Source organism: Convolutriloba macropyga, chromosome 3 (assembly GCF_964194025.1).
Source record: "Convolutriloba macropyga chromosome 3, txConMacr16.3, whole genome shotgun sequence".
Lineage (NCBI taxonomy): Eukaryota > Metazoa > Xenacoelomorpha > Acoela > Convolutidae > Convolutriloba > Convolutriloba macropyga.
The window spans coordinates 36,514,844-36,529,052 of record NC_134470.1 but is presented as its reverse complement, the minus strand read 5'-3'; the positions used below and the strand labels follow the sequence as shown (position 1 = coordinate 36,529,052).

The 14,209-nt window shown below is 36.1% G+C and overlaps 1 protein-coding gene across 1 annotated transcript in view; it reads left to right on the top strand.

Moving 5' to 3' along the window:
• Positions 1 to 14,209, top strand: part of LOC142336173 (WD repeat-containing protein 11-like) — a 65,699-nt gene that overhangs the window by 41,501 nt on the left and 9,989 nt on the right. Inside the window, exons 5-11 of the mRNA XM_075384797.1 lie at positions 93 to 274; positions 753 to 906; positions 2,541 to 2,701; positions 3,038 to 3,387; positions 3,799 to 4,011; positions 10,028 to 10,142; positions 10,569 to 10,804. Coding sequence (XP_075240912.1) covers positions 93 to 274; positions 753 to 906; positions 2,541 to 2,701; positions 3,038 to 3,387; positions 3,799 to 4,011; positions 10,028 to 10,142; positions 10,569 to 10,804 — 1,411 coding nt within the window. The remainder of the gene's footprint in view (positions 1 to 92; positions 275 to 752; positions 907 to 2,540; positions 2,702 to 3,037; positions 3,388 to 3,798; positions 4,012 to 10,027; positions 10,143 to 10,568; positions 10,805 to 14,209) is intronic.

The window sequence follows — 14,209 nt, the reverse complement described above, 5'->3', positions numbered from 1 at the left end:
AACTGTTTAAATTAATGTGGACAATTGATGGTCTGTACGTGTATAATACCGCTGTTGCTGTTTTGCGTGAACTTTTTTCTTTGAATGTTTAGATGCTCGCTTTGCGAGGACGAAGAAGCAGCAGTCATCGCAACAGTCGACTGAATCCAAGCCCTCGGATGATGGCAGTTCTCCGACTGTCCAGAAGGAAACTTTGAAACCCACCAGATCATACTCATCTACAACGGAGAGCTTCGTATTCACGAACTCTGCTGGAATGTTGTGCCATTTGACGGTGGATGTTTTTTCTAAATTTATTTAGGTCGAACTAAAAAGGCACGTAATTATTCCAACGTTTGAGAAGTATTCTCAAAGCAAAGTTATTCGTGACGAGGGTATTGCACAGGTCTTTGAAGGACAGAAGCTGACCAAGTGTTTTCACAGATCGGATGCAATGAAAATTTCCCCGACGAAAGCATTTATTTATCCCTTTTCTAAATTCTCAACTTTGGTTATGATCCAGTTCATAAAATGAATATCTGATCCTTTGCTAGAATAGGCAAAGACGCTGCAGTTAGTTGATTCGCTCTCAATTCAGTCAATTAATGGCTGACAATATAAAATTGTTTCCTTTTTTTAAGAATTGTTTGTTTGCTTATTGATCTGTCTCATCATTGGTAATGATTACCTACTCTTGCCTTGATGAACCTCTGAACGGTATGAGAGTAATTGATAAGATTACTGCCGTATGAGAACATGTGACTTGTTTGCAGGTGGACGCAGGAGTCTTGCAGGATGCGAGCAGAGTGCCCCCCGAAGGAGGTATGGGGAATGTGACAGCTGTGACGTGGAAGGGAGATGTTCTCGCATTGGGAGACAGTGAGGGGGGTGTCAGTTTGTGGGACTTGAAAAACAAAATGTCCAGAGGTAAACACAATTTGTACATACAAATGAAACAGTTGAGGTGAGGACGAAATGTGCATTTTAGAAGCCACAAAGCTATAATGGCATTATTTCAAAATAATTTTTTTATCTAGAAATTTCTCTCTGTGCTTGCATCAGATTCTGGATGTGTAATATCATTTGGGACTCTTCAGCGTTAACTCTTTTAGGTCAATTGTCTTAATAAGTTTCTTGATCATGAGAAACGAAAGTGAGAAAAGCGGTGAACGGTCACGGTGAACAGATTTTTAGTAACCGAGAGAAGTTTTTTGTTCATATGCTGCTTTGAGTTGACGACTTATTGACTTTAAATATTTTGTTATAGCTCCAAGCTATGATACAATATATTGCGGAGCTATATTGCGGTGCTCTTGTTTTTTACAATTCAAAGAATTTGAATTGTGTTGGGGCGCTGTCTTTTGTACAATTCAAAGAATTTTTACAATTCAAAGAATTTAAAGTGTATCGGGGCGCTGTCTTTTTAATTGCTCTCAAACGAAATTTTGCAATTATATTAGTTCTGCTGATCTTTTGTAATTTTTTGTCTGACCCATTTGACTTTTCGTCCTCAAAAATAGGATAAACAGGTAGCGCACAGCGGGCATTAGTCTCTTAGAGCCTTTAAGCTCATTAGTCAGCAATTCGCTCGTTAGTAGGTTGTATTTTGTTCACATGCGGCAATTTGACTTTGATTTTTCTCTTTTTAATAGCTGCATCAGCAAATCCAGGTGGCTATTATTGCGGTCCTAATTTTTTTTTACTTCATCTAACAGATTTTTGTTTTGTCGTACCCTGATTTCTTGGAATTGACTTTTTCAATGACTTGCCTCATAAAAAAATAACTTTCTGAACTCACTTATGGAACTTCAAATTTTATGAACATTTGCTAATTAAAGGTCAATAGTGTGTATCTAAGTAGTGCTAAACATATATGCCCTAATTCTTGATTATTAGGTCTTGAGTTTTTGATTTCGAATATTAATTTTGAAAAGCCCTATTAGGGATTTCTCCTTATAGAGCTTATTTGTCTCATAAAAATGACAGTCCGAAGCTAACCCACAAAGTTTAGTGGTCTATTAAAGGACTGGTAGTTGATCTGTCTATTTTATTTCTTTAGTTGTTTCAATTCATGTAACGTCACAAGCGGCTATTTTCTGGCAATCTGCTGGCTATATTGTCTGTTTTTGACCATTTTTTCTGAATGGTTTTCCCAATCTGTTAAGAGCCCGTTCTAGGTCTAGTTTTTTGTTTATTCAATGAAAACGTGTCTTTTTAATGCAAAATTGTCGCTCGAACGCTTTGGCGTTTTAGTTGAACATTTGTGCAATTCGCGAGTGACTTTTTTACGCTTGAGGCCAATATTTTTTGAGTGATATGAGTTGCTGTTATTCTGAAATAAAGTTGCTAATAAAAGGCGATTGGGAGCGAAAAAGAATTAAAGCTATTGTAAAGCCTTTGTTTAAGACTGACATCCGAGATGTCAGGGTTCAAACCCGTGAGGTCGATTCCTTGAACGCGTAAAACTTTTCTAAGCTACTCCCCCTATAAATTAGGTTTCCCACCTGCCGTTCTGGAGAAATTCAACCGATGTTTTAGTCGGTTTATGTTTTACTTTTCAGGTATCAACGTTCCTAGGATTGGGAGAGTGCGTAAGTTGAAGTTTGCGCCTGGTAAGGGCAACAGTTTCCTGCTGATTCTATTGGTGGATGGGATTGACATCTGGGACATCAGTGACACTACACATATCAGCAGTCTTAGACAGAAGACTAGCATGGGACAGGTCAGTCCGCTTTGATGTTTAATCATTCAGAACATAAAGTTGCACAGCAGTCTTGATCAAATTAAACGAATTCATTAATGATGTATGTGCAGTAAGTTCCGACCTGTTTAGTGAACAAAATCTTGTTGATTAATTCAGAGTTCAAAAAAATTTTCTCACAAAAAAAATCTTTGGTTCCTTGAACGTCTTAAATGATGGCACAAAATCATCCCGCTGCTGAGATTGAAAGTAAAATAAATTATTGGCGATAATCGTTTGGATATCAAAAGAAAGGAGAACTAACTTGTAGTGAAATGTTTGCTTATAATCTAGATGCTCTATTGCCAGCATGTTTAGGTGATGGACGCTGATTGGGCCACATCATCTGAGCCCGTGCTTGCATTCTCTGATGGGACTGTAAGGGTGTGTGACCTGTATTTGAACTGCACCACAACAGCAGTCAAACTAGTAGACGCATTCATGCCAGCTCTGTGGCCATCCAAAAATGGAATTGCTCTAAAAAACGCCATACTCTTCTCTGACCTGGACACGGTCAAGTGGAACGAAACAGAGACCGAAGTTGAGGCTGTCAACGTTGAAGGCGAATTGAGTTCAGAACTGGGCAGGTTGCTGAATTTTGTGCCGTCTGGAGAGTTGAAGAGAATTTGCAAACTATCAACTATGGAAAAATGTATCAACGTAGCTAGGTAAATGAAATGGCCATTTTTGGTCTCTTAGCTCCAAGTTTAGTTCGATTAGGACCTAGCGAGTACCATGGAGGTAAAAGGGAAAAAGTAGGAGTTTGGCTTCTTGAACTCGATAGGTTTATTTCAAGTGACAGTCATTCATTAGACGTATTATAGCTTTACGTATGTTCTTTTGGCGTGGTTTAGTACCGCTAAGTGGTCTTAAATTTTTCCATTAAATTTGACAAAAATGTGGGGTTCCCCCTTTGAGGTCATTAATTAAAACTTTGATTAGTAAGCAAAAGTTCAGCCAGTGGAGTACTAGATCTCAAACTCTGATCTCTAGGACTCCTTATTGCTCGGTGGCGAAATTTTATGAAGCATGGAGCCAGATTTCAGGTAATGATTTTAACCAGGAAACTGATGTTCTAGAATGTTCTACGATACATGGGACGACCAGTTCTGGCACGTGACCAACTTTTACCTCACACGTTTCAAAGAGATTGATCAGATTCTGCTCAGCTTGGACATAGACGAGGACAGCGATGTGTCAAAACAGACGTCCAAAGATGCCCAGACTGAATTTCTGCTCAAGTTTATTGACTGCTCTTCCAGTGACTATGTTGCACCTAATGAGCTATACAGGTGGGATGATACATGGGTTAACATCTATTGCTCTGGTTGCAACGTGCACTAAAACTTACACAGTAATTGAAACAGTATACATTGTGAACGAGAACTTGATTTTGTATCTGTAGAAATATTTTTTAGCTGTAAGCTGAGCGTTGCTATATTGCGGTGTTCCTGGTTTTTACAATTTAAACAATTTGAATTGTATTGGGGTGCTGTTTTTTACGACTCGAAGAGGAGTTACGGTTTTGTTTTTACGACTCGAATAGGAATATTGGAGATGGCTTTTTAAATGACTTTTTATAGCTGCAAACCTGTAAGCTTAGCGGAGCTATATTGCGGTGCTCTTGGTTTTGTACAATTCAAAGAATTTGAATTGTATTGGGGCGCATTATTTTTTAAAGATCTGGTCACACGTTTTCATGATTTTTGAAATCAAATTGGAGTAATGATTTTGGTCACGCCGAAACAGGAAATGGAGCGAAAAAGCGAGTGGTTTTGCGGCGTGAAAATTTTTTGCTCTAATTTTAAAGAAGAGTGAGAAAACGGTGTTTGAACAAAAATTCGCTTTCTCGCTAGTGGTTTTTTGTTCACATGCGGCAATTTCACTTTTTGGGTTTTTAGGGTTTTCAATTTTTTTGGATCGGATTTTTTTTCTAAATGGTTTTCCAATCCATTCATACTTACTTCATTCGAAGCCTAGTTTTTTTAAGAATCGAATATACGTAATTTACGTTTCTTGCTAATGGTTTTTTGTTCTCGCTAGCGTCATTGTGACATTGATTATCTGTTTTTCTGTTTTTTTTCTTTTTTCTCTGATTTTTTTGGAAATGGTTTTCCGAAATTCACTCATAGTACGTTTCAGTCAATGAAATTTCTTTCAATTGTACGTCAGGACTTGTCCTGCTATGTTTTTTTGTTTCGTCGTCTGTCTCTCTTCTTCGTTTTAAATTTGTTCACACAGAGCTGAAAAAGTCAAATTTTCTGAATGACTTCTTCCTCTCACTAACAGCGTTTGCGCGCGTGACGTCATTTCTCACTCTCTCTAGCAAAATTTTTTTGCGTGATTAGATTTAAATCATAAGTGACTGACATCACTCAATAAAATGGCTTTTGCACTTTAAAACTTAAGTTTATTTTGAATTAGTTTAAGATCAAAGGAACTCATATGTGTAATAAATGTCCCTAATGAAAAGGCTTCTTTACAATGAATTTTGACAAGCTTTATTAATTTATCGCTGTATTTTGTACATAGCTTTTTGAGCTGCGCCGTCAACTTTTTCAACTTAAATATGTATCTGTTTCTATATCTATTATATCTATTACGTCACGCAAGTCTTCTTTCGCAGCTATTCCGGCAATCTGCCGGCTATGTTATTGCAGTGAATTTTGAAGCCGGAAATGGAACGCGTGAAAATTTTTGGAGTGGTTTGGGCGCTGAACAAAATTGTGGAGCGAACAAAATTTGGGCGCTGAGTGGAGCGAAAAGATAGTTGTTTAATAGCCGCAAAGCGATAGCTGGGGCTGTGATTGGCCATCTCTTGGTTTTTTTGCAGTTGAAAGAATTTGAATTGTATTTGGGCGCTGTCTGTTTTTTTAAAGACCTGTTCACACATTTTCATGATTATTGAAGTAATGATTTTGGTAATGCCGAAAATGTAGTTTTACGGCATCAAAATTTCTCGATGTAGTTCTCGACTTCAAAATTTTAAAGTCGAGTGAGAAAACGTGTTTAAACAAAATTCACATTCTCCTTAGTGGTTTTTTGTTCACATGCGGCATTTTGACATTGATTTGTACTGTTTTGTTTTTTTTCTATTTTTTTGGACCTGATTTTTTTTCTAAATCGCTTTCGCAATCCATTCATAGTCCATTCTAGGTCTAGTTTTTGTTAAGTCAACAAAAATTCTTCGAATTGTAGGTCAGGACTTGTCCTGCTGTTTTTTTCGTCAACAGGTTTTTTGTTATGACCATATGACATCACAATCACCACATTAAATCTGCTTTTTGTTCATTCGTTCATGCAACTTCAACTGAATTGCGTGCGTGACTTCATTTTTCACACTTAGTGGAGAGTGTTTAATGTTCGTTCGCGTGGTTAAGTTTTTGGTCACACGTGACTTTCCTCGCTCTCAAAAGTGACTTCCTCACTCTAATTGTGTTTTCTTTACTTCAATTCAAATAGATGAGATACAATTGATATGTGTCAATCTAATTGAAGCGTATTGAGGGCAGTTAATATAGGAAGCAATAAGTTAAACCGATTCCTAATCAAAATATAACAGCAATTAATAGAAAGTTGGTATTTTGGTTTGTTTCTTTTACTATCTTTTTTGAGACTGCAGATCTACGAAGCTTGCAGCTGTTTTCTGGCGATCCTCAAGTTTTTTGTTTATACCGGTGTTTTGAGAGGAGTGAAAAAAATCTGTATGCCAGCGAAAGCTTTTGTTCACGTGCGGCTTTATAAAACAGTTTTTTCCTAATATTTTTAAATTAGAACTTTGATTATGATATTGTTTTATGTTTAGAATTATTTTGATAGTGGTTTGAATATTTCTGGAAAGTAATATAAATTTAATACCATTTTGCACGTTTTTCAGCTATTATGCTGAATTTTAGGCAAATTGTAGTAATTTTTCGCTTTTTGCTTTATTAAGACTTTTTCTGGGATTTTAATAGACGGTTAATACTTAAAGAGTTTTTAGATACCAAGTGATTAGTTTTATCGGTATTATTTGAGTTTTTTATTGAGAAAATTGACAATAAACAGAAATTTTAAATGATTCTTATTTTTTTGCATTTTTCGGTTTTTTAAAATCTTTTTTTAGCCTATTATGACAAGCCGATTGTTTTGCGAAAATTTCATGTGTGCCAGTGATTAACATTTTGTACCAGTGAATTGTTTTTGGCTCTATATGCTCTCGTAATTTTTAAAAATTCGTAATATCAAAACAGAACTTTTTTGAATGCTTTTTGTATTCTTCAAATTTTTTTTTTGCAGCTTTTGAGGATGTGTATGGTTCGAATTAGTTGGGTTTTGGCCTTTTAATTGTTTTGATTTTAGTTTTGAACTGTCTTCGTAAAGATAAGTGAGCAATTTTTGGTGGATTTTCGTCTGTTCTTTTTTGCTTATTTTTGCTAATTTCTTCTGATTTTGTGCTTATTTTTGTCTAATTTTTATTGTTCTATATTTCATCCAGAGTTTTTTAGAGGCGTTGCTGGAATCTATTGGAGAGTATACATGGCTTTTCCGGGGGAAAATAATTCAGATTTTGAACTCTTTTTCTATTTTGTTCTTCGTTTTTCGCTTTTTTATTGTATAATTCGGCAAGGTGTTGGATTGGTGTATGCTTCACCAGACGTAGTAATAAATCTTTATAATGGTTTAAAAGTATTTAATGGTTTCAATTTTATTTTAAAACTTTTCTTACTCTCTGAAAAAGGTAATCTTTGTGGCATTATTTCTACTATTCTTTTTATTGTAAAAGCAATTTTACTGTCCTGATTGCGGGAAATAATGTTTTCCGATCGTATTGGTAACTTGTGTAAGAGAAATTGAGTTTTAAACGTTTCTCTGTTAATTTACTCTTTTGTCTAGTTTTCTCTTTATTTGGCTGAAATTTTTCATCTGTAAATAATAATTGTTTTCACTTTTTTAAAATTGCTCCTGTTGTTTAATTGCACGCCAACGAAGTTCGTAGCAAATATTTTAGTCCTGCTAGTTTTTTTTTATGCGACCTTCGTACTATCAATTTTTTGTCTGACCATTTATTTTTTCTTCCCTCAATTACACTTAAGCTTTGCTCCCTAAACCTATTTCGGTAATGTCTTATCACTTAAAATCATAATTAATAAGTCTACTCGGTTTTTAATGAGGCTGAAATAAAATAAGGTAATGGTTAGACTTGTACACGTTTTTTCAAAAAAATATTGGGACTTTTTCAGTTTCACCCAAATTTTTTGAAGTGTCACTTATGAATGTATAAATGAATGTAATTCTTTGTTTCAATTCATAGCTATTTGTTTTTATGACTTGAACACTACTTAGAACACAATTTTTGTGTTTTGCCGTAATTATTGTCCGTTTTGCTATTCTGTTGATTAGTCGCAACGATTACTGATCGGCTTTCTATTGAGCCTTAGGGGATTCTGTCCGGGTGTTTTAGTTGATAGCTAATGGTTTCATTGACTTTTATCCTATTTATTTCCATTCAATAATAAATTTATTTTTCATTTTTCTGTTTTGTTCGATTGCGTCAGCTTATTAATAACTAGTCTCATCAGCTTTCTAATTAAATATAAGGGCATTTGCTTAAATGTTTAGATGCTTCATTTTATATCTACTTAATTTTGTGACCTTGACTTTATCGTAATTTAGTATTTGCTGTTCCTTTTGTATCTTGTTGCTAATTCTTATTAATAAAAAATTTCTCGTGCTTTTCATTCTCATATGAATGATTCTGTACAAATTTTCTGTTGGTTTTGTGTTCTTGTTGGTTTTGTGTTCTTTTTACTAGCGCTTCTCTTTAATACAATATTGGCTTTTTAACCTTATTTCGTTTTTCTTCGTTTTCTTGCCAGTCAGTCATATTACTGACAGATTTTTTCTGTGGAGGCTTTATGATTAGACATAATTGATCGGGTTGAAGGGTTTTAGTTTAGAATTAATGGTTTTAGTGTCTTTGACGTTACTTGTTTCCTCGAAATTTGAATGCGTTTTTGTTTTTGCTCCTGTTTGTTGTCCTTTCACTTGGTCTCATTAATGACAGGTCTCATTGGCTATTTGTGGTTTCTAATGACGGATAGTTTGATATGTTTAAATGTTTCAATATAATAGTTCGTGTTTTAATGACTGACGACTCAAAAACATACGTGAAATTCCATTTTCTCACTTTTTAGAATAAATTTCTAAATGTTGTCTTTGGTTTTCTTCAAAGTCTATTTATGCGTTTTGAGGATGCGTATTGTGAACGGTAATTTTAATGTTATCAGATTTAACGAGTTTTACGCGACTGATTTTCTAAAGTGATTGAGTTGTTCCTCTATTGTGATGGCTAGTCGTGTAACAATTTTATTCAATTCTTTGGATTGTAATTCAGGACTTGTTTTGCTAGGTTTTTCTTTCGTCATCTTCTGTTTTTTGTTGCTATCATTTGTTCACGCGCCATGAAGTCAATGTGCGACATTTTTCGGTGACTTCGACCACTCTGTAGCTGTTTGTGTACGGAACATGATTTACTGTATTTTGTATAGGTGTTTAGGCCAATGGTCGTCTAAATTGCACTGCCGATCTTTTTCAATTCATTTCTTTATCTGTTTCTATCGGAATTTTACGGCACACAAGTGATTTTGCAGGTATTCCGGCAATTTGACAGCTATGTTAAAAAATGGTCAGTTACCATATGGAGCAGCAAAGTGGGCCAGCAGATCTTTTTAAGTTTTAAAAACACTAGCGAAATGGATTAAGTTTCTCTTTGATGTTAGAATGCCAAAGAAAAAACTTGAAAAAATCTTCAAAAAATGTTTGACAATTTTTGAAGTATGGGAGAATAATCTTTCAATAGTTGAATAAGAACGTTGAAAAAATATATTTGCAAATGAGAACGAACATTTGTTGGCGTTTCCATGTTGAAGTAATTTTTGAAGGGTCATTGATCATACCTTTCAGCTTATAAGTATTTAGCCTTGCGATTGTCCCGAATTTAGTTAACACTAAACGTTGGTCTGGGTTATAACCCGGCGGTGGTAAACTAACAAATACATTTTGTTCTCAATAGACGGTTAGTATGCTTCTACATAATTCTGAGAGTGTCGTACATTGCTTTATTCAATGTTGTTTTAACTGCTTTTTAATAAACTAATACATTTGCATTAGTTGGTTATTTCATAGATACTTAATTATTTTTCTTTGCGCACTGCACGGCTAAAAAAGGTAGAGGGAGATTCTATGAAGCAGACTGGAAAAAAATGCCTAATTCCGCGGGAAAAAAAATAGAATTAGGACATTGAAAGTCTGTATCTGTGTGTCTAGGCAGTGGATGCTTGAGAGGGAGTATGTACTAGGAAGTCTACGGAATGAAATCAGCGGGTCAAGTTCCTCTGCGGCAGCCAGGCTCAAGGATCACTGTGCCCGAAATCTACTCAAGGTTCCAAGTTTTACCAAATCAGAAAAACTTTCTCGTTGTTAAAAAAACCTAATCTCGTGTTCTTGTGAGGTATTGTATTTCACCATTATTTGCCTCATCAGGACTTTTGATTTGACGGTCTGGCCTTTGACGCAATCCAACCAATTTAATTACCCCTATAGGGATGAAACACTGCTTGCGGGATCTCCTTATCACTATAAATCAATTACACTATAAATCAATTATACAGAAAAGTTCGAACCCATGTATTGTGATGAGGGTGAGATAAAACAATGGACAAAAATTGTGGCTTAGTACAGTACTTTGTAGCAATATTCAACGACAGGAAAGAATACTAATTTAAGAAGACGCCAATTTACGCGTCAAATTACTTCAGCATTTTTGCGAGAATTAACCATTGAAGTTCGTCGCATATGCTTCTTTCAGTTTGGAGACGCTGAAGAGGCCTCTGTCCTCCTACTGTCCACTGACCCCTCCCATCAGGCATTCCACGTGAACAGTCTCAAGACATGTCTCATCAACCTGATTGCGAGTAGTGGAGACACTCAGAAACACAACGAAGACATCTCCAAGCTGGTGGCAACTAACATGATCGCAAGTGGATTCCTGGAAGAAGGCGTCGAGATTCTATGCATGTACAAAAACTATATGGATGCTTGCAGGTATTTTGATATGCTTATGTTCGATTCTACCTCACAAAGACTAGCCGTCACAATGGCCCAGTCTGCCTTTTCCAAGCGACCTAGTAGCTTTCGGACAATTATTGTACCATCCCCCTCGACTTTATTCTTTTCGAACATTTACTTCGTTTTAGAACGGTGACCTCTGTTTTTGAAAATCCGACTTTAGCAGTAGCTTAGTTCTAATGTATACTAATTAGGAACTGCTGGTAAAATTCAAAGTCAAAAGGTAATTTTGAGAATATTAAATTTTGTAACAGTCCCTCCTCCTATCTAAATTACAGACACCCCACTATATCCCTCGCCCCGCCCCTACCTATCACTTTCATCCCCCACCTATCAACCCCCTGCATGCTTAGAACTTTCACCTCCTTCAGCTACCTAGGCCCCACCCCAAACAACCCCAATCCCCCCCCCCCCCCCCCAACAACCCCAATCCCCCCCCCCCACACTCATTCACCGAAACTAGTAAATTGGGTCTGCATGTTTAAAACGCTATAAATAGTTTTATTAGGCAATTATCTTATGGTTTTTTGTTACTTCCTTTTTTATGATTAATAGCCGCCCTCATCTTCTCAGCCGGCTATTGTTGCGCTCGTTTTTTTTTACTTCGTCAAACTTTTTTTCGCTTTACCATTTTGCCGCTTTTTCGACATTTTGCGTGAAATCTTTTTGACTTCTCTAGGCTAGTTTCTCTCTTCTCTAATTCTGCTAAAAGTGAATTTGAACATCAGTTGCTAAGCAAAGCAATTCAAAATGAACAGAGTCGGTATAAAAAATTGAAGTCAGAAATAGAAACGGGATAAACCCATAAAGCCCAATTTTAGATGCCCGCTATTTGAACGTCGTTCCTATAAGTCTTAGTTACCACCTCTAATGCTTATTGGTGTTGATAGTAGCCCCTGTAGCCTCTCTCTAAGAAACAGAAGTATGTTCAACTACGAAATGCCATCAAAATAAATCGGACTTAAAAAATTATTTTTGTACAAAAATCTTTTTTTTTTCAATATATTCTGTTCGTTCAATCCCAATCATGCTTATTGGAATCAACGGCGGCTATTTTCCGGCAATCTACCGGGTATGTTTTGATATTTATAATTTAGCTAAGGCTACTTTATAGTTTATATTGCACGAGTTTTCGAGTTGTTTCCGGTATTCGACTTGTTAATAGCCGCCCTCATCTTCTCAGCCGGCTATTATAGCGCTCCTATTTTTTTACAATTCAAAGAAATTGAATTGTATTGGGGCGCTGTCTTTTTTTAAAGATCTGTTCACACATTTTCATGATTTTTGAAGTCAAATTGGAGTAGTGATTTTGGTCACGCCGAAACAGGAAATGGAGCGAAAAAGCGAGTGGTTTTGCGGCGTGAATTTTCCTCGCTCTAATTTTAAAGTAGAGTGAGAAAACTGTTTGAACAAAAATTCGGTTTCTCGGTAGTGGTTTTTTGTTCACATGCGGCAATTTCATTCCGATTTTTATGTTTTTTTCGATTTTTTGGATCGGATTTTTTTGTAAATGGTTTTCCCAATCCATTCACAGCTCATGCTAGGCCTAGTTTTTTGTTTGAGTTAAATTTTCATTTCTCGCTAGTGGTTTTTTGTTCACATGCGGCATTGTGACATTGATTTTCTGTTTTTTTCTTATTTTTTAATCTGATTTTTAAAAAAATGGTTTTCTGATTTCATTCATAGTCCATTCTTGGTCTAGTTTTTCTGTTTAGTCAATGAAAATTTTTTGAATTGTACGTCAGGACTTGTCCTGCTATGTTTTTTTACTTCGTCAAACTTTTTTTCGCTTTACCATTTTGTCGCTTTTTCGACATTTTGCGTGAAATCTTTTTGACTTCTCTAGGCTAGTTTCGCTCTTCTCTCATTCTGCTAGAAGTGAATTTGAACATCAGTTGCTCAGCGAAGCAATTCAAAATGAACAGAGTCAGTATAAAAAAATTGAAATCAGAAATAGAAACGTGATAAACCCATAAAGCCCATTTTTAGATGCCCGCTATTTGAACGTCGTTCCTATAAGTCTTAGTTACCATCTCTAATGCTTATTGGTATTGATAGTAGCCCCTGTAGCTACTCTCTAAGAAAGAGAAGTTTGTTCAACTACGAAATGCCATCAAAATAAATCGGACTTAAACAATTTTTTGTACAAAAATCTTCTTTTTCAATGTCTTCTATTCTTTCAATCCCAATCATGCTTATTGGAATCAACGGCGGCTATTTTCCGGCAATCTGCCGGTTATGTTTGTTTTTGAATGCGATTTTTTTTACGACCGATTTTTCGTCTGATTATTTCTTGTTTTTTGTTGACTATTTGACTTTTCGGCCTCAAAACGGGATTAGACTGGATGACATTAAGTCGCTGAGCAGTCTCCTGGTGCTTAACTCGTCTCTAAGGATGTGATTTGACGAAAATGTCGAGGAGGCATAAATACATGTTGTGAAGAGCTGTTCGGTGCTTAAGATTTTGACCCTCCCCACCACCGTGAGACACCCCCACCCCACCCCGTGTCCACCGTACTCAACCTCATTCGACTCGTCACCACGCATGTTCACTCAACACTCACCACCCCTCCCCCTCAATTAAGCTTAAAATATACTTCCTACGCTGCAGTTAGCTACTAATGAAGCCAACCGCTCGCTGACTTATACGCCCTTGCGTTTTCGTTTTGCGTTATTTAAATTTCGCTCTCATTTACAAGTGTCAGCAGCAGAACTCAAGTGGTCAAGTGGCGGCAGTTCACTGCTAAAAGTCAAATGAAAATTGCGCCGAAATTGGAGTATTTCCAAAAAAAAATTATAGTAGTCATTGTGATGTATAATAACCTCTAATGACATCATTTGAAGCCCCTTTGTGAATTTAGTTAGCTCTCCACCCAACAAGCACGGAGGTTCGAGCTCCAAAAAGTTGTTTGAGAGCGATTTTTCCGACTTTAGTTTGAGAGCGATTCTCCCGACGAGAGCGATTTGACGGTCTGGTTTTTGACGCAATCCAACCAATTGAATTACCCCTATAGGGATGAAACACTGCTTGTGGGATCTTTAACTTTAATATTCAATTAAAAGTTTTTCCTCTAAAGTTGTTTTTTTTTCTCTGCGGGGTAATTTTTGTGGGAGGAAAATGGGAGTGTGAGAAAACGAATCTTTTTTCATACAGTGTTTTTCTAGAGTCGGCTTAATGCCTCATATATGTCCTGTTCATTTTCCTCTTTAATTTTTCGAACTCTGCTATTAGAAATTATTTTGCTCTTTTTTTCCGAATTTGTGCTAGTGTTGCAATTCAGCCACAAACGCCTTAAATTTTAAAACGGTGTCAAATGGCATCAATCAGTTGTTGATTTTGAATAGCTACTGATTTAGTAAGTTTTCTCAATATAATGATCA